Raw genomic sequence first — 20454 nt, forward strand, 5'->3', positions numbered from 1 at the left:
ACAGCTTAGTTTTCGACCGATCGTTCAAATGACAGCTGTATGATATAGTGGTCCGATCGTAATATGATTTTGCCATATATAAGGAGTAAAGTAAAACTAATCAATGACGAGTTTGGTCAAGATATTTTGAAAAACAAAATGTTTATTCATACAAAAGCTTAGTTTTCGACCGATCGTTCCTATGACAGCTATATGATATAGTGGTCCGATCCAGCTGGTTTTGACATATGAGTTGCGTGCAACAGAAAGATGGCCTTCAGCAAAGTTTCATGAAGATAGCTTTCAAACTGAGAGACTAGTTTGCATAGAAACAGACAGACGGTCAGACGGTCAGACGGACATAGCTATATCGACTCGGCTATTGATGCTGATAAAAAATATTTGTACTTAATGGGGTCGAAGATGTCTCCTTTTATGCGTTACACATTTCACGACTAAATTATAATACCCTCTGCAAGGGTATAATAAATGTCGAGTTTGGTCAAGATATCTTGAAAAACAAAATGTTTTTTCTAACAACAACTTCATTTTTGACTGATCGTTCCAATGGCAGTGCTGAGTTACTAATGTTTTTTAGCAACTGTTTAGAACCTAAACCAAGAAATAAGTAAATTTTGGCCTTTCACAACAACACGTTATAATTCAGTTTATTAGGCAAATTTATGTAGATTATAAGGTTATTTGGCTGTAGCTCAGAATTGGTTCTTCGCTTCGCCTCGATCAACAACGAACTGAGAGCAGACAAAAAAGGAATATGCAATTTATAGCAGCTGCGACAAGTGCAAGAAAGGCTTGCCAATCTTGTTTATAATAAACAGCTGTTCCACTAGACACAAATTACAACCTCTTTTTATGTTCACATGAATGCTTGCTTATGCTAATTTGATGAGGCTGCGGCAGAATCCAACATACTCCCCCCGTTGGATGCCTGACTTTCAACAGAATCCTTAAGGGGCAGCAGACACGGGTTGCTTACGGCTCTTCGGATGATTCCAGCAGTGGTCTTCATATCAGCCACACGATTGACTCCATCCTTCCCAGGAATCAAGTTAGCTATCCTAACAAGCGGCCACCGCATGGGAGGCAGATTTTCGTCTTTAACGACCACCATATCGTTGATATACAACGCTTGTGTTTGAGTGCGACATTTAGCTCGCTGTTGTAGTAAGGTGAGGTACTCTTCACGCCATCGAGCCCAGAAAACCTGTTGTAGCTGCGTCTCACGCTGCCAGCCATCCAAACGGTCGTAGTTTAATTTGGTCAAGTCTGGCTCGATGATGGCTGATGAAGGATCACCAAGCAGTAGGAGGCAGAAAATTAGCTGTGATTTGGCAAAGAAGAGTACGAAGCGGGGGTGAATTTCCACTCGATCTCATCGGCGAAGCAGAACTGTCGAACTGCTTCCATGTGGGGATCGCTAAGCAAGAGACGTTTCAAATCCACCAGCTCATTCTTCTATCCGACGAAGTTTGTTGCATTGTTGGACCAAATTTGACTGGGTTTGCCGCGAGTGGCGATGAATCCCTTCATGGCACTCAAAAATATAGCAGTCGATAGGTCCTTGACTAGCTCTAGGTGCATTGCCTTGCTGGTAAAACAAATGAAGACGCTGACATAGCACTCGATAATCGACTCCAGTTACGGTTAAGGCTCGAACGACTTCCAGACGTTCCCTTGGAAGACTTGCCATTATAGGCTCGACAAAAATAAGCCTCGCTCAGAAGCACCTCACACATCTACTGACTGCTTTAGAGACTGTTCTTAATCCACCAATCGGCCAATATTTAAGTCGAATTTTGGCTAGAAGTGCACGGGGACCAGGGTGTATATTCCTCTCATGAAACTGAACGATGACAGCTAAGGTGATCGCATGACGCCGAGGCAGTATAATGGGGTGTTGCGCATCATAGTCCAGGGACGAAATGTTAAGCCGGCCACCGACGCGGAGGAGGTCACTTTCATCCAGAAATGGTGCAAGAGATACAACGGAGCTGGATTTTTTCACATTTTCATGAGAATGAATTTCCTTGATGTCATCCCACAAGTTCGGTCTCTGTACAACCCGAAGAAGAATGCGAGTGCCGTGATGACGCTTCATAAATTTGTACACATTGCCGAATGTGCGCTGCATGGAACCAAAGAGTTGGCGTGCTTGCATCCCAAAGTTAAATCTGCATGTGGAGACTCAAGAATTAGTACTCTTTTCCTCAATTCAATGGTGCTCCTCAGGCAGACAGGTTGCCGGTCAATTTAGGCGACCATTTAATAGATACAATGGGCCATGAAACCAGAGCTCCGACTGGGCTAGGATGTCGGGAACTGTGCCCCTAGAAAGAATGTCAGCTGGATTTCGGTCCGTCGGAACATATCGCCACTCCATACTGGCAGTGAGTTCTTGTATGTCAGGTACACGATTTGCCACGAGAACGTTAAATTTGAAGGGCTCATCTCTTATCCAGGATAGGACAACGGACGAATCGCACCAGCAATAAAACTGACTGACAAATGTCAGTCAATGGTTTTAATGGCGCAACTCGAGACTTGGAGCAAAGGATACGACTTGTGGCTAGTGGACTCCTGGCCACTATGTAGATGCAGGCTCCATAGGCCTACAAGCTGGCATCGCAGAATCCATATATTTCAACATCAGCTCCTTCGAAAGGTACTACTCGTTTCCCAGAACGATACATGGGGAATGTTGCGAAAACTGCTGCATGCTCCCTCCAGTTCGTATCACGTGCAATCGGCAAGCTTTCATGCCAAGTTAATTTGTCCTTACGAAGCTGTTGAAGAAATAGCTTTGCCTTAGTTATGACTGGTCCTAAAAGTCCAAACGGATCATAAAGCCGGACAACAATAGACAGAACTGATCGCCTGCAGGGCTTAACAGTACAATCTAGAAAAGAAAATGAAAATAGCAACTGGTCGATCGCTGGATTCCATACAAGACCAATCCAATATCTTTGGCTTCAGCAACTGAGTTGCCTCCGGATATCAAATCGTCAACGTAAAACTCCTGCTTGATGGCATCCGATCCAATTGGAAATGCATCACGCCCATCAAAGGCCAACTGGTGCATTGCGTGCACGGACTGAAATTATGCTGATTTGGTCCCATATGTTACTGTATCTAATTTAAAGATTTCGATATCCTTCTGAGGCGAGTCCCTCCAAAGGATGCACTGTAACTATCAGGCGAAGTCACTTGGACACAACGATATATTTTGCAAATATCAGCTGTGAGAGCAACAGGATATGTGCGGAAGCGAATCAGAATGTGAAACAACTTAAGTTAAATGATTGGTCCCGCCATCAGTACATCATTAACAGAATGTCCAGAATCAGTAGTTGCTGAGCCATCAAACACAACACGCAACTTGGTTGTGGTGCTGTCTTCTTTCAAGACGCAATGATGTGGGAGAAAGTATTTACAACAGCCACTTAACTCTAGACTAACTCGCGACATGTGATTTAGATCCAGAAACTCTTTGATGAATGCCGAATACAGCTCCTTCAGATGCGAATTCCGACCCAATTTTCGCTCAAGACTGAGAAATCGAAGATGAGCCTGGCCATAAGACTTTCCTAGAAGCTCGGCACTCCGCTTCAGAGGCAACCGCACTGAATACTCGCCGGATGGTAAGCGGGAGAAGTTATTGGCAAAATGCTGCTCGCATTCCGCCTCTTCTTTGGCGGCCTTTACTGTAGGCTCTCCCAAGCTTTCAATTTCCCAAAACCGCCGAACCAACTTACTCAGACGGACGTCTAACAGACTAGCTTCGCTATTAGGAGTGCGGCCGGCAGCCAACAACGATGTACTGCGCCAAGAAGAGTTCTGGCTAAAGCACAATTTGCAAAACAGACAAAAGCCCATAGAAAAGGCTCGCTCCAATTAAGAGATCCACTCGCTGTGGTTTGTTGATCGCAGGATCAGCCAACCTTATGTTCGAGGGAATTTTCCAGTCTGATGTATCGATGACGAAGCTGGGCTGACTATCGGTAATTGTTGGAGTCACAAGAGCATCAAAGGTGGCTGAATAATCTGAGTCTTGTGACTTCATGTTAATCCTAACAGCTGATCCTTCAGTAGAGACGCTTGTGTCTCTGAGACCCATGACAACTGTCGACGACCTGGTTTTCCTTAACTGAGGTCTCTGTGCGAAACGGGATGTGACCATGTGCAACTGCGAGCCTGAGTCTAATAAGGCCCTACAGGGAAACAAGGAACCAGAACTATTCTTTACCAGTGCCACTGCAGTGGCCAGGAGCACAACACCAGACTGAAGACCTTGAACAGCAAAAGAGGTAGTGGAGTGAGAGTGCGTCGAAGTGACGGCGCCCAAATCAGCCGATGTATGTAATGGTGTAGGCGTGTCAGCTTCTCTTGAAGTGGCAAAATGCAACAGTGTATGATGCTTTCCTCCATAAGTACGACAATGACTACTACTGCAAGACCGAGTTTGGTGTCCGTTCCTTAGGCAGTTATAACAAAGGGCCAGTTTCTTGACTTTCTTACGCCGAAGGGATGGAAACAAATTTCCGAACTTACTACATGTGTAGATCCCGTGACCAGACGCATCACAAAAACTGGTTAGTCTCAGCTGCAAGCACTCTTTTGCTGTGGTTAGTGTTATGGTGGATTTGCCCACCTGATAATTGGTTATATGGGATAACAAGGCATGTTGCACGCTCTCTAGCCTTTGATTACGCTTTTCCAGAAATTTGAAAAACTCATCGGCTGTCGGGATTTTGTCAATGCCTGCGGCCTCCTCCCATTTGGTCTGAGTCTGGGTGTCCAACCTTTGAATCAGCATGTGGACTATTATGCATCCCGAAATTTGCTCCAAACCGCTCTGTAGGGCACGCATATGCGAATTGACCTTGTCCGAGAACTCACACAGTTTTGAAGCCGACTCCGAATCTACCCTCTTGAGCCCAAGAATCTCATTGATGTGTGCCTGGAAAACAAGACGTTTGTTACTAAATCTTCTATTTAGGATATCCAGAGCCACAGGAAAATTGTTCCGGAAAACAAACATGAACGAAAAGGCTGCAACCTTTCAATGTTAGATAGCTCGGTATCCTTGTCGACAACTGACTCAAACAGACGGTTATTTGGCTGGTTATTTGGCTGTGGCTCAGAATTGGTTTTTCGCTTCGCCTCGATCAACAAAGAACTGAGAGCAGGCAAAAAAGAAATGTGCACTTTATAGCAGCTGCGACAAGTGCAAGAAAGGCTTGCAAACCTTGTTTATAATAAACAGCTGTTCCACTAGGCCAAAATTACAACCGCTTCTTATGTTTACTTGAATGTTTCCTGATGCTAATTTGATGAAACTGCGGCAGAATCAAACAGGCAGCCATATTATATAGTGGTCCGATCTTAATAAGATTTCACTATATATGAGGAGTATAGTAAAACTAATAAATGCCGAGATTGCTCAAGATAGCATGAAAAACCAAATGTTTTTTCATACAGCAACTTAGTTTTCGATCGATTGTTCCTATGAGAGCTATATAATAAGTGGTCCGATCTTCATATCATTTTGCGTATATATGAGGTGTATAATAACACTAATAAAGGCCGATATTGTCAAGATATCTTTAAAGCCAATTGCTTTTTCATACAACTACTTTTTAAACTTTTATACAACAACAGTAAAACTAATAAATATAGCGGTTGGTCAGGATATCTTGAAAAACAAAGGAAGGATATTAGAAACTATAAATGTTAGAGACTTGAACTTATAGCTGTAGGTACTCCTAGTCCATATCCAGCTGGTTTTCACATATGTGCTGCGGGCAACAGAAAGAGGGAGTTCTGCAAAGTTTCATTAAGATAGCTTTAAAACTGAGGGACTAGTTCGCATAGAAACAGACAGACGGACAGACGGACAAGGCTATATCGACTCGGCTGTTGATGCTGATTAAGAATATGGGGTCGGAGATGTCTCCATCTATGCGTTACACATTTCACGACAAATAATACCCTCTGCAAGGGTATAAAAACAACTTACGCACTTCGCCGAAGAGTACAAAGCACTCAGTTTAAAAAGACCGCTTCCAACAAGAAGCAAACTTCGTTCATTGTGCCCACTGTTGGACGCTGAGGGACTCTTGCGCATCGGCGGGCGCCTTTAGAACTCAAACTTCGAATAGAAAGCAAAGCATCCGTTATTGTTTCCTAAGCGCCACCCAGTCACCGCAGCTATGATCACATATTATCATTTGGAATTTCTTCATGCTGGTCCGCAATTCCTTCTAGCAACACTCCGCCAGCTATACTGGCCGATCGGAGGTCTCAAGGCTGTCTGCTGCTTTCGAATGCGACCTAAACTTCTGGAGCAAGTCATGGCCCTGCTACCAGCTGAGCGTGTGCAACCAAGTCCGACGTTTCACGTAACTGGCATCGACTTTTGCGGACCTTTCTACGTCAAATCAGAGGTCAGGAATCGCTCACCAACGAATTGCTACATCTCAATTTTTATATGCTTTGCAACGAAAGCAACGCATTTAGAGTTGGTTAAGGACCTGTCCACGTCATCGTTTATCGCTGCCTTACGGAAGAGATTCATCAGCCTTCAAGGGAAACCGCATACAATATGAACAGACAAAGCCACAAATTTCGTTGCTGCTCGAAATGAGCTGAAGGAACTGCGCGATTGTGGGGGCTGCTGTCAAGTCAGCAAAATATCATTTTTACCGCATCGTTATAAATTCTCTTCTCTCATTCCACGAATTCCGAACTCTCAATTGTCAAATATAAATATAACAACAAAATGTTTTTTCTTACAACAACTTTATTTTAGACCGATCGTTCGAATGGCAGCTATATGATATAGTGGTCCGATCTTAATAGGATGTTGCTATATATGAGGAGTAAAGTTAAACTAATAAATGCCGAGGTTGGTCAAGATATCTTGATAAACAAAATGCTTTTTCATACAAAAACTTATTTTTCGACCGATCGTTCCTATGGCAGCTATATGATAAAGTGGTCCGATCCAGAAAGAGGGACTTCAGCAAAGTTTCTTGAGGATAGCTTAAAAAATGAAAAACAAGTTTGCATAGAAACAGACAGACGGACAGACGGAAAGGCGGTCAGACGGACAGACGGACATGGCTATATCGCCTCGGCTGTTAATGCTGATCAAGAATATATGTACTTAATGGGGTCGAAGATGTCTCCTTTTATGCGTTATACATTTCACGGCAGAATTATAGGGTATAAGGGTATAAAAAGGGTAAATTGTATTTGTGCAAAATGTAAATATATGTAACAGGCAGATGGAATGATTCCGGACAACATAGAGTCTATATATTCTTGATAAGCATCAACAGCCGGGTCGATGTAGCCATGTCCGTCTGTCTGTCCGTTTGTATGTATGAACGGAAGGATCTTAGAAACTATAAATGCTAGAGACTTGAACTTATAGCTGTAGGAACTCCTAGTCCATAAGCAGATCGAATGTGTTTCCGATAATTGATTAATTACTCCGTTTTCAAGCAATCAACCAAAACCGATACCAAAATCGCTGTTTTTGAGCAAATTGAATAAAAACGAGAAAGAATGGCTATCTTCGGCACGCCGAAGATCTAATACCCTTGCAGACCCAACGTTTTCATAATGCTTATAGTGCTCTGCCCGTATCAAAGCAGCACAGGGAAAATAATTAATGCTGAGTTTGGGCAAGATATCTTGATAAACAAAAAAGGTTTTTAATCAAAAACCTAGTTTTCGACCCATCGTTACTGTTCGCAGCAGAACGCCCTCTGAATAATATTATATCTGAATTACAATATATCTTTACTTCTCAAATCACGATATTGAAGTCACATACTATTATTTTTAACCACCATAAAATACCATTGTAAATTGCTCTTCACTTATCTATCGTTGGTTTTTGTTGAAAGTTGTAGAAGTTCTGTGACATTCGCAGCGGTCAAGGGCAAAGCTCCTCTCCATAAGTGAATTTTGGTGACAGGCTGGAGTACAGTGATCACTCAACAAAACGTACCAACCGAACATTACCTCACCAACAACAGAATGGGTACAACTTAATTTTCGACCGATCGTTCCTATGGCAGCTATATGATATAGTGGTCCGATCTTAATAGGATCTTGCATATATATGAGGAGCATAGTAAAACTAATAAATGGAGAGTTTGGTCAAGATATCTTGAAAAACAAAATGTTTTTTCATACAAAAACTTAATTTTCGACCGATCATTCCTATGGCAGCTATATGATATAGTGGTCCGATCCAGCTGGTTTTCACATATGTGCTGCGGGCAACAGAAAGAGGGAGTTCTGCAAAGTTTCATTAAGATAGCTTTAAAACTGAGGGACTAGTTCGCATAGAAACAGACAGACGGACAGACGGACATGGCTATATTGACTCGGCTGTTGATGCTGATTAAGAATATGGGGTCGGAGATGTCTCCATCTATGCGTTACACATTTCACGACAAATAATACCCTCTGCAAGGGTATAAAAACAACTTACGCACTTCGCCGAAGAGTACAAAGCACTCAATTTAAAAAGACCGCTTCCAACAAGAAGCAAACTTCGTTCATTGTGCCCACTGTTGGACGCTGAGGGACTCTTGCGCACAGGCGGGCGCCTTTAGAACTCAAACTTCGAATAGAAAGCAAAGCATCCGTTATTGTTTCCTAAGCGCCACCCAGTCACCGCAGCTATGATCACATATTATCATTTGGAATTTCTTCATGCTGGTCCGCAATTCCTTCTAGCAACACTCCGCCAGCTATACTGGCCGATCGGAGGTCTCAAGGCTGTCTGCTGCTTTCGAATGCGACCTAAACTTCTGGAGCAAGTCATGGCCCTGCTACCAGCTGAGCGTGTTTAACCAAGTCCGACGTTTCACGTAACTGGCATCGACTTTTGCGGACCTTTCTACGTCAAATCAGAGGTCAGGAATCGCTCACCAACGAATTGCTACATCTCAATTTTTATATGCTTTGCAACGAAAGCAACGCATTTAGAGTTGGTTAAGGACCTGTCCACGTCATCGTTTATCGCTGCCTTACGGAAGAGATTCATCAGCCTTCAAGGGAAACCGCATACAATATGTACAGACAAAGCCACAAATTTCGTTGCTGCTCGAAATGAGCTGAAGGAACTGCGCGACCTGTTTATAAGCGATCCCCAGCGCAATGAGATTGTTCGCCACTGCCTAGCTCTGGGAATCAACTGGAAATTCATTCCGCCCCGTTCGCCACATTTTGGAGGATTGTGGGAGGCTGCTGTCAAGTCAGCAAAATATCATTTTTACCGCATCGTTATAAATTCTCTTCTCTCATTCCACGAATTCCGAACTCTCAATTGTCAAATATAAATATAACAACAAAATGTTTTTTCTTACAACAACTTTATTTTAGACCGATCGTTCGAATGGCAGCTATATGATATAGTGGTCCGATCTTAATAGGATGTTGCTATATATGAGGAGTAAAGTTAAACTAATAAATGCTGAGGTTGGTCAAGATATCTTGATAAACAAAATGCTTTTTCATACAAAAACTTATTTTTCGACCGATCGTTCCTATGGCAGCTATATGATATAGTGGTCCGATCCAGAAAGAGGGACTTCAGCAAAGTTTCTTGAGGATAGCTTAAAAACTGAAAAACAAGTTTGCATAGAAACAGACAGACGGACAGACGGAAAGGCGGTCAGACGGACAGACGGACATGGCTATATCGCCTCGGCTGTTAATGCTGATCAAGAATATATGTACTTAATGGGGTCGAAGATGTCTCCTTTTATGCGTTATACATTTCACGGCAGAATTATAGGGTATAAGGGTATAAAAAGGGTAAATTGTATTTGTGCAAAATGTAAATATATGTAACAGGCAGATGGAATGATTCCGGACCCCATAGAGTCTATATATTCTTGATAAGCATCAACAGCCGGGTCGATGTAGCCATGTCCGTCTGTCTGTCCGTTTGTATGTATGAACGGAAGGATCTTAGAAACTAGAAATGCTAGAGACTTGAACTTATAGCTGTAGGAACTCCTAGTCCATAAGCAGATCGAATGTGTTTCCGATAATTGATAACTTACTCCGTTTTCAAGCAATCAACCAAAACCGATACCAAAATCGCTGTTTTTGAGCAAATTGAATAAAAACGAGAAAGAATGGCTATCTTCGGCACGCCGAAGATCTAATACCCTTGCAGACCCAACGTTTTCATAATGCTTATAGTGCTCTGCCCGTATCAAAGCAGCACAGGGAAAATAATTAATGCTGAGTTTGGGCAAGATATCTTGATAAACAAAAAAGGTTTTTAATCAAAAACCAAGATTTCGACCCATCGTTACTGTTCGCAGCAGAACGCCCTCTGAATAATATTATATCTGAATTACAATATATCTTTACTTCTCAAATCACGATATTGAAGTCACATACTATTATTTTTAACCACCATAAAATACCATTGTAAATTGCTCTTCACTTATCTATCGATGGTTTTTGTTGAAAGTTCTAGAAGTTCTGTGACATTCGCAGCGGTCAAGGGCAAAGCTCCTCTCCATAAGTGAATTTTGGTGACAGGCTGGAGTACAGTGATCACTCAACAAAACGTACCAACCGAACATTACCTCACCAACAACAGAATGTGTACAACTTAATTTTCGACCGATCGTTCCTATGGCAGCTATATGATATAGTGGTCCGATCTTAATAGGATCTTGCATATATATGAGGAGCATAGTAAAACTAATAAATGGCGAGTTTGGTCAAGATATCTTGAAAAACAAAATGTTTTTTCATACAATAACTTAATTTTCGACCCATCATTCCTATGGCAGCTATATGATAAGCGGTCCGATATTAATAGGATCCTGCACATATATGAGGAGTAAAGTAAAACTAATAAATGCCGAATTTGGACAAGATATCTTGAAAAACAAAATGATTTTTCATACAAAAACTTAATTTTCGACCGATCATTCCTATGGCAGCTATGTGATATAGTGGTCCGATCCAGCTGGTTTTCACATATGTGCTGCGGGCAACAGAAAGAGGGAGTTCTGCAAAGTTTCATTAAGATAGCTTTAAAACTGAGGGACTAGTTCGCATAGAAACAGACAGACGGACAGATGGACATGGCTATATCGACTCGGCTGTTGATGCTGATTAAGAATATGGGGTCGGAGATGTCTCCATCTATGCGTTACACATTTCACGACAAAATTATAATACCCTCTGCAAGGGTATAAAAACAACTTACGCACTTCGCCGAAGAGTACAAAGCACTCAGTTTAAAAAGACCGCTTCCAACAAGAAGCAAACCTCGTTCATTGTGCCCACTGTTGGACGCTGAGGGACTTGCGCATCGGCGGGCGCCTTTAGAACTCAAACTTCGAATAGAAAGCAAAGCATCCGTTATTGTTTCCTAAGCGCCACCCAGTCACCGCAGCTATGATCACATATTATCATTTGGAATTTCTTCATGCTGGTCCGCAATTCCTTCTAGCAACACTCCGCCTGCTATACTGGCCGATCGGAGGTCTCAAGGCTGTCTGCTGCTTTCGAATGCGACCTAAACTTCTGGAGCAAGTCATGGCCCTGCTACCAGCTGAATTGCTACATCTTAATTTTTATATGCTTTGCAACGAAAGCAACGCATTTAGAGTAGGTTAAGGACCTGTCCACGTCATCGTTTATCGCTGCCTTACGGAAGAGATTCATCAGCCTTCAAGGGAAACCGCATACAATATGTACAGACAAAGCCACAAATTTCGTTGCTGCTCGAAATGAGCTGAAGGAACTGCACGACCTGTTTATAAGCGATCCCCAGCGCAATGAGATTGTTCGCCACTGCCTAGCTCTGGGAATCAACTGGAAATTCATTCCGCCCCGTTCGCCACATTTTGGAGGATTGTGGGAGGCTGCTGTCAAGTCAGCAAAATATCATTTTTACCGCATCGCTATAAATTCTCTTCTCTCATTCCACGAATTCCGAACTCTCAATTGTCAAATATCCGCAATGCTTAACTCAAGACCGCTTTGCCTTATTACGGAAAACCCGAATGACTTGGAGATACTCACTCCTGGGCACTTCATCTGGGGCAAAGTCAATGCCACTATCGACGAGCCAGACATAACTCACCTAGGTCGCCTCAGCCGTTGGCAGCGAATATGCCACATGCAACAATCATTTTGGAAGAAATGGAGTACATCGTATTTGTCGTTGCTCCAAGAGCGCGGGAAATGGCGATCGTTCAAGCTCTGGATGGGTTATGAGGAATAAGAGCCGTGGTGAGCTCGGAAAGAAGGACGGCGCCACACAGCTCTAAGCGTGGTAGTGATACCGTCTTAACTGGCGCGGCTCTCGTTTTTGCTGCGGTGAAGGTGAGTTGAGATGCATCCGTTTATCTCGACGCGCAAATAAAGTGCAGCACCATATGCGCGCTGGGACGCGTCGCAGAAGCCGTGAAACTGCCCCTTTGCCTTTGCTGAAAATCGACCCATCTTGGAATACGGATCTCTTCGAGAGAGGGATAGTCGGTTAGGAAGTCATGCCAACGTTGAACGAGATCTTCCGGCAGGAAATCATCCCACCCCAGCTCTTGGAGCCAGATCTCTTGCATGAAAATCTTTGCTCGAACTATCACAGGTGCTAGCCATCCAGCAGGATCGAACAATTTCGCAATCTGTGATGGTAATTCACGTTTAGTGAGCAAAGGCTGAGATACCATTTTGGACGGACCAAAGAAATCTGGTCTGTTGTGGCTTGCAATCGAATGCCTAGCGTTTTAGCGACGCTGGCCTCTTCGATTTCTAAGAAATCCGCACACAGTAAGTGGTCCCTTGGTATTCCTTTGAACACTTCCTTTGTGTTGGATGTCCACTTTCTCAGAGGGAACCCAGCTCTGTCGAGTGCCATGCGGAGTTCTGCAACGGCTGAAATTGCTTGTGGCTTCGTTTGTGCCCCTGCTAGAACATCATCGACATACATATAATTTTCAATTATATCGGATGCGATGGGACAATGTTCTCGTATATCACGAGCAAGTTGACGGAGGACCCGGATTGCGAGGTAGGGGACACAGTTTACCCCAAAGGTAACTGTGTTGAGTTCGAAGTCGCAAAGTTCTTCGTTCTCATTGCGAAATAGTATTCGTTGGTAGAGCGTATGTCTTGGATCGACCTGGATTTGCCGATACATCTTGGTTATATCGGCATTGAAAACGTAGCGGTAGAATCGCCACCTTAGTATCTGAATCAGATCGGATTGGAGTACTGGTCCCGTGTGTAGGATATCATTTAGTCTTTTGCCATTGGAAGATGGGCTGGAGGCGTTAAACACAACGCGAACCTTTGTTGTGGTGCTGTTAGTCTTAAAAACAGCATGATGCGGCAGGTAAAAATTATTGGGGTTGCTGTATGGAGAAACTTGCGTCATATGACCTAAATCGAAGTACTACCGGATCACGGAGTCGTACTGCTCTTTCAAAGGAGGGTTTCTTTTTAAACGATTATCGTTCTTTAGAAACCGAGCTAGTGCGATAGATCTTGAATGTCCTAAGTCTATGTGATTAGGTTCTTGGAAAGGTAGGGTGACTACATATCAGCCATTCTCGTTCCTTATTGTTGTTCGGATGAAATTACTTTCACAAAAGGAGTCGGAGCTCTTTACCAGTTTGACTGGAATGTCCTCCACCTCCCAAAATTTTGTGAGAATGACGTCTAATTGCTCTTCTTGAGAGACAGATATTCGAGTCGAGAATGACGAGATTGCGGTGGATGCGGTCTTTGAAACTGGGCCTGTTAAAATCCACCCGAAAATAGTTTCCTGGCCCAGCAACGTGCCACATATATTAGGATGGGAGCCGCCCGTTAGTATGGACGGTAGGATATCAGCGCCAATCAGCACATCTATCTGCGAACTCTTGTAGAAATTAGGGTCCGCTAACTGGAATTTTGGCAGGGTTGTCAATAAACTTTGGGGGATCGAACATGAAGGTAGATTCCCTGCCAAATGTGGTAGGACGTAGGCTGATGCCTCGATTTGGATACGAGGCTTAGAGGGAGAGCCAATATTAAAATGGCAGAGCTTGCGAGGCTGGGCTGCAACAGCTTGATTTAATCCCGATACTTGTGCCTGTACGGATTTGTTCGGCAGCTTTATCAGGTGGAAGAGTCGCTCGGAAATAAATGTTGCCTCTGATCCCGAGTCGATCAGTGCACGAGCTGTATAATTTACACCCAAATGGCGAACATATATAACAGCCGTACTTAGGAGAACACCGTGGGTGTTAATTGCAACATAATTGTGAACATTCGTTTGTTGGGATGGAGTGGACTGTATGGATTGATTGGAGGGAGCTGTTGCTTGTGGCATGGAGACTACTGTAGGGCTCAATTGTGGAGTGTCACTACGATGCAAGAGCGTATTGTGACGACCCTTGCACGTAAAACAATTGTGAGCACTTGTGCAATCCCTTAACTGATGACCCCTAGAGAAACAGTTCAAACATAGTTTTTACTGTTTGATGTAAGTTGCCCGTTCGCTGACGGGCATTTGGAGAAATCGTGGGCGCGGATAGGGTGATTCTCCCTGGAGCACAATTTGCAGGCTTGCGGCTTGTTAGCGGCTCTGTTCGAACAATTCTGGAGTGCGCTGGAGTATTTGCGCTTACGCTTACGCTCTTCTATCGCTTCTAGAGTGCGATAGCGTTCTAAGAGAAAGGCGTTCATCTCAAGCCAAGATGAGATGTCGTTTTTTCTGGAGATGGACTGTTCCCATAAGGAGAGTGTTAATTTGGGTAATTTGGAGGAACATAGGAACACGAGGATACAGATCCAGTTTTCTATGTGGATTTCGGATAACTCCAGAGTTGTTAAGCAACGTTGAATGGTGCTCTGAAGTTCCTTAATTGCCGTTCCAGACTCTTGGGAGATTGGCTGCAGGTTGAAAAGAATCTTGAGCTGGCTGTTGACTAACAATTTTCGGTTCTCAAAACGCTCAGCCAGGCTGATCGGAAGCCATCGTTAGTCAAAGGTGACTTCGATACAATCGCCTGAGCCTCACCGCTGGTTTTCGCATTGAGATGGAATAATTTCTCGACCTCTGATAACCTAGGATTATTTATGTAAATTGCGGTAAAGAGGTCTCGAAATGTGGGCCAACGTATGTGATCTCCGCTGAAGATTTCTGTGTCGCAAGGAGGTAAGCGACACCCTGTGGGAACATATGTCGGAATTGTGGATCGAGCGGATGGTCTATTTTGGGCGTTAGCCGAATCGATTTGCTCGCTAAGTTTAGCGGCGCATCTCTCATATACCGTGTAACTATAGTCGTACTTGGGCTGCATAATTGAAATGGTTTCCAGTGAACCGGCTTCCGAGATTATTGTTGAGCCGACCTCGTACTCTTTTTCAACCTTGTCCCACAAGGCTCGCACTTGGTCCCGACGGACCTGGCACGAATAGAGAGACGGGTCAGAAGCTCCAGGAGTGTTTATTTTTGCCTCAAACTGACTTAGCCGATCAGTGACAGCAATAAACTTGATTAAGGCCGCGTCTGTCATATTTTGGGCCATTTTGGTATTAGCTCGCGTGGAAATCGGACTAGATCTTGTGCTAATGGTTGCCTTAGTGCGTCCGACTGCAGTGGTCGTGGATGCTTCGCTTTTAGTTTTGGACGGCGGGCGACTGATTTTTATCAGTGGACTTGGCCTCGAACTAAGAGGTGCCTTAACAATTCCCCTTGGCGTGGACGCGGATGATTCGCTTTTAGTCCGGGAGGATGTTTCCCTTTCGACTCTAAGGGCTGCTGTTGGAGACGAAGTTCTGGAGGTGCTTGCGGACGGAACTGCTAATTGATGCTTTGTTTCTTCCCCTTTGCCAGTTGGCATACTAGGCGGAAGCGCTTGGGTAGGAAAACAAAGGTGCTCGTTTCTAGTAGTAGAGGTTGTGATGCTTAAAACAAAGAAACACTGGACAGGTAAATAATCGAGCTTATAATTCGATTGAGATTGCGGAAGATTTAAATAATTTTGCTTAAAATCAAAATTTATTTGATTTAATAAATTTAATTAATAAATTTATTTGACTTGGTAATTTAAAAAAATAATATTATTTATTAAACACGGGAAATAATAATAAAGAACTCGATGCTCGTTTTCGATAATTTGTTATATTAGTCTTTGAATACGGTAACGGTTGGTTTATTTTTACTTTTTTGTGGTACTCATAAAATACCCACTATTGTGGCTGAGTACACACTGCTGACAAATGTAGAACTTCGAAGTTAATGTGTAGTGTTTTTGTTTATTTACAATATATTAGTAGTGTTATTAATCTATTAATTATGATTGTTGTGTTTTTATTTGGTGCGTCTCGGAACAAGAGTAATTGTATGGGAATGTGGGCAATTGCATAAAAACGTGTAATTGGAGTACGGATCGGCAGCTGCGGTTTTTACATATGTGTGTGGTGTGTACATACGCACATACGCCGGTTGAAATTGCAATTTATTACTATAATATTGCTGTGTTATAATATTGCTGTGGATTGTGCACTAAAAAATATTATATGTGGACACACATAGTACATATGATTTGTGGATTTATTTATCGGATGTATGTACTAGCACAAATATATTCGTTTGCACTATGCACAATTATAAGTTAAGAGAATGAATTGGAGTTTGAGTTTATTGAATAATAAAGTTAAATATAGTGTCTATTCAAAATGTATGTGGGCAATTATATTCGGATTGAATATATGTATGTATGTATGTATGTATGTACAATACGTGCTGGTGAACCTGGTGTATGTTTGTGTGTCGGACCAAGAACATAAATTAACAATATTAATTAGGAAACAATATTATGAAGCAACTTGTCGGATTAAGTGCGGACACATAATTAAAAAAAATATTTTTTTTTTATAGTTAGGAAAGTACACGAGTGCGTACGTACGTACATACAAAAAATTTTGAAATGGATTTCTTTTATCTGACGCCACCCCCCCAAACATTGGTCCTTCGAGCCGGATTATGTATAAACCTACACAAGTTTTTTGGTAAAGATAAGTAAATACAAAATTTCTTTTCTACATATATTCGGCAAAATCCGCCATATTTTTCCGCCATATTTTTTTTCTTTAAGAAAACTGATTGGCAATTTTCTGAATATATATAAATTATCCGACCACAAAACTAAAAACAGTTTAGTTAAATTTTGTGTTAGTTACTTCCAACTACAAAAGAAATGCGGCTCGAAGGACCAATGTTTGTGGGGGTGGCGTCAGATAAATAATCCTTGATTATTGTTGTTGGTGAAAAAAAGAACTTTATTTGGAGTTTCTGCTGCATGTAACAAACTCTGCTGGTTAAGTGATTTTACATATTTTTGGTTGGAGTGATGGAGGTGGAAAGGAGACCACAAGGAGAGTGCTGAGCGCATCTTGGATCGACTTAGTGAGTGAGTCTCTCTCAGTGAGTGAGTCTGTCTCACTGAGTGACTCTCTCACACTGGGTCCTTCATGTTCGCTCTGATGGCTCGGGCTGGAGTTATGCAGCTAAGTTGCGGGTCAGCCATGAAGACCACTTCTCGAGACATCTGAGTTGTCTTGGAGCGTAGCACGGCTGTGCACGCTCCTTTTTGGGCCAATGCGTGTGACGGAAAGGCCATAGGCCCTTGCCACGGTTGCATTAATGCGGCTTACTGAACAACATGGATCGATCAGAGCCCGAGTCTCAAGGGTCTTTTTTCCGGTGTCGAGCAGCACTATGGCGGTGGGCAATATACTGACCCCCTTGTGCTGGAGAAGGGACGTAAGCGACGTCCGTATAGTAGCACCTGTCGGGCTTGGGGGTGATGTGCCGCTGGAGGGCGAGGAGCCAGAAGCTCTTCTTGTGGGCCTGTTGTCTGATCGAGAGTGTCGAGCGCTACGGGGATCACGCATGTGGAGTAAGGTGTGGTGGTCCTTTTTGCAAATTTTGCACTTGGCTCCACTGCGGCATGATTCCCCTGAATGCTGATGAGCCAGGCAGTTGGAGCAATATTTGTTAATTAACACGGCTCGGAGACGCTTCTCGGGCGTGAGCTTCAAGAAGCGCTGACACTTGCGTAGTGCATGGATGCCTCTACACACCCGGCTTCTAAAAGAGTCCGTTCCTTGACGTTGATTGGATGCCTTCGTTAACGGTGCCATGCTGGTTCTCTACAGAGGAGTGAACTGGAGAATAAGATGTAGGACAGGTGTTATTATGTGATGATTTTGTTTTGAAAGAGGGATTAGTTGCTTTAAAGGATTAGTCGGTGGTGCTATTTGCCTCAGTAGAGAGAAGGACCAATTTGGCTATTGACTTTCGGATGACACCACGAGCGGTAAGCACGTCCACTACGCGGACCTTGTCATCTTTGCCTGGGCAAGCCAGCTGGACTCGGCCAAGGCGCCATTCATTTATTAGTATATCTTCCTTGATAATCACCATATCACCGACTTGGAAGTCCCGTGTAGGGGACTGCCATTTGTTTCGCTTATGGAGCTCTTTCAAATGCTCATTCTTCCACCGTAAGCAAAATTGCTGGTGGAGCGCTTTGAGTTGCTGCCAGCGGTTAATTATAGAAATAGCGTCTTCTTTGATTACTGGCTCGTTAGTTGACAGAAGAGGGCCACCAACTAGGAAGTGGCCTGGACTTAGAGCCAATAAATCAGTCGGATCTTCCGACATTGGAGAGATTGGCCTGGAATTAAGGCAGGCTTCAATCTTGGAGAGGAGAGTCGCGAACTCCTCAAATGTATATTTTGAGGATGCGGTGGACTTGTAAAAGTGGGTCTTAAAGCTTTTGACACCTGCTTCCCACAATCCACCCATGTGAGGAGCGCCAGGAGGATTGAAATGCCAACACAAGTTTTGATGGCTATGCTTGAATAAGATGAGCTCTTTGGTCGCTTGCAAGAAATCTCTCGAAAGAACGGATGACGCTCCCACAAATGTTTTCCCATTATCTGAAAACATCTGTTGTGGAAGGCCACGTCTTGCGATAAATCGCGAAAATGCGGCCAGGAATCTCTCCGTGGTAAGATCTGTGGTGGCTTCTTAATGGATTGCTTTCGTGCTGAAACACACGAAGACACAGACATAACCCTTGGTAATTTTGCATGCTCTACCAATGTAGCTTTTAATATCGAAAGGTCCGCCAAAGTCTACACCCTTATGTGTGAAGGGTCGGGAAAAGGTTGATCTCGCCCTTGGGAGTTCGCCCATAAGTTGGGTCTGGAGTCGTCTACGGTGTATTACACAGACCTTGCAGGAGTTTATGGTAGATTTTACCAGGACCTTGAGCTTTGGGATCCAGTATTTGGCTCTTATGAGGCGCATTACGAACTGATTGGCTCCGTGAAAACAAATAAGGTGGGTAAATCGGGCCAGGAGGCGTGAAAAATCACAATTGGCCGGAATGATTATGGGGTGTCGCTCATCATAGCCTAACGAGGTTGACGCTCTCACCCGTCCACAGGATCGCAGAATACCCCTTTGATCGATGAAAGGGGTTAAATTGCGAATGCTGCTGGATCCTTGAATTGGCTGCTTATCGAGCAAACAGCTTTACTCCTTAGGATAAGCTTGGCGTTGAGTATATTCGGATCGAACATGGGACCATTTGCCATTGGTTGATGATATCTTGGCTACCCGGTTAGCCACAAAGGTGGACCATTTGCATGAAGGTTTATCCAACCAGGCAAGAACAATAGTGGAGTCCGTCCAATTGAAATTTTCATTACTCTGGATGGGGAGCTGAGGAATAAGAGCCGTGGTGAGCTCGGAAAGAAGGACGGCGCCACACAGCTCTAAGCGTGGTAGTGATACCGTCTTAACTGGCGCGGCTCTCGTTTTTGCTGCAAGAAGGTGAGTTGAGATGCATCCGTTGATCTCGACGCGCAAATAAAGTGCAGCACCATATGCGCGCTGGGACGCTGGGACGCCGTGAAACTGCACCTTTGCCTTTGCTGAAAATCGACCCATCTTGGAATACGGATCTCTTCGAGAGAGGGATAGTCGGTTAGGAAGTCATGCCAAGGTTGAACGAGATCTTCCGGCAGGGAATCATCCCACCCCAGCTCTTGGAGCCAGATCTCTTCCATGAAAATCTTTGCTCGAACTATCACAGGTGCTAGCCATCCAGCAGGATCGAACAATTTCGCAATCTGTGATAGTACTTCACGTTTAGTGAGCGAAGGCTGAGATACCATTTTGGACGGACCAAAGAAATCGAATGCCTAGCGTTTTAGCGACGCTGGCCTCTTCGATTTCTAAGAAAGCCGCACACAGTAAGTGGTCCCTTGGTGTTCCTTTTAACACTTCCTTTTAACACAGTCCTTTAACACTTCATGTCCACTCTCTCAGAGGGAACCCAGCTCTGTCGAGTGCCCCTGCTAGAACATCATCGACATATATATAATTTT

At 43.6% G+C, this 20454-nt stretch overlaps 1 protein-coding gene across 1 annotated transcript; it reads right to left on the bottom strand.

Annotated features, from left to right (window-relative positions):
* Nucleotides 1-877: 877 nt before the first annotated feature.
* On the bottom strand, nucleotides 878-13435 carry LOC138911625 (uncharacterized). The gene is made up of 7 exons (XM_070211004.1): nucleotides 13088-13435; nucleotides 4549-4957; nucleotides 3939-4287; nucleotides 3457-3838; nucleotides 2946-3091; nucleotides 1465-1588; nucleotides 878-1321 (listed from the first exon to the last, which is right to left on the bottom strand). Exons 1-7 carry the CDS (start codon nucleotides 13433-13435, stop codon nucleotides 878-880), a joined length of 2202 nt encoding a protein of 733 aa, XP_070067105.1.
* Between the last annotated feature and the right edge of the window lie 7019 nt (nucleotides 13436-20454).

The sequence above is a fragment of the Drosophila virilis genome, unplaced genomic scaffold, assembly GCF_030788295.1.
Source record: "Drosophila virilis strain 15010-1051.87 unplaced genomic scaffold, Dvir_AGI_RSII-ME tig00001725, whole genome shotgun sequence".
NCBI classification, from domain to species: Eukaryota; Metazoa; Arthropoda; class Insecta; order Diptera; family Drosophilidae; genus Drosophila; species Drosophila virilis.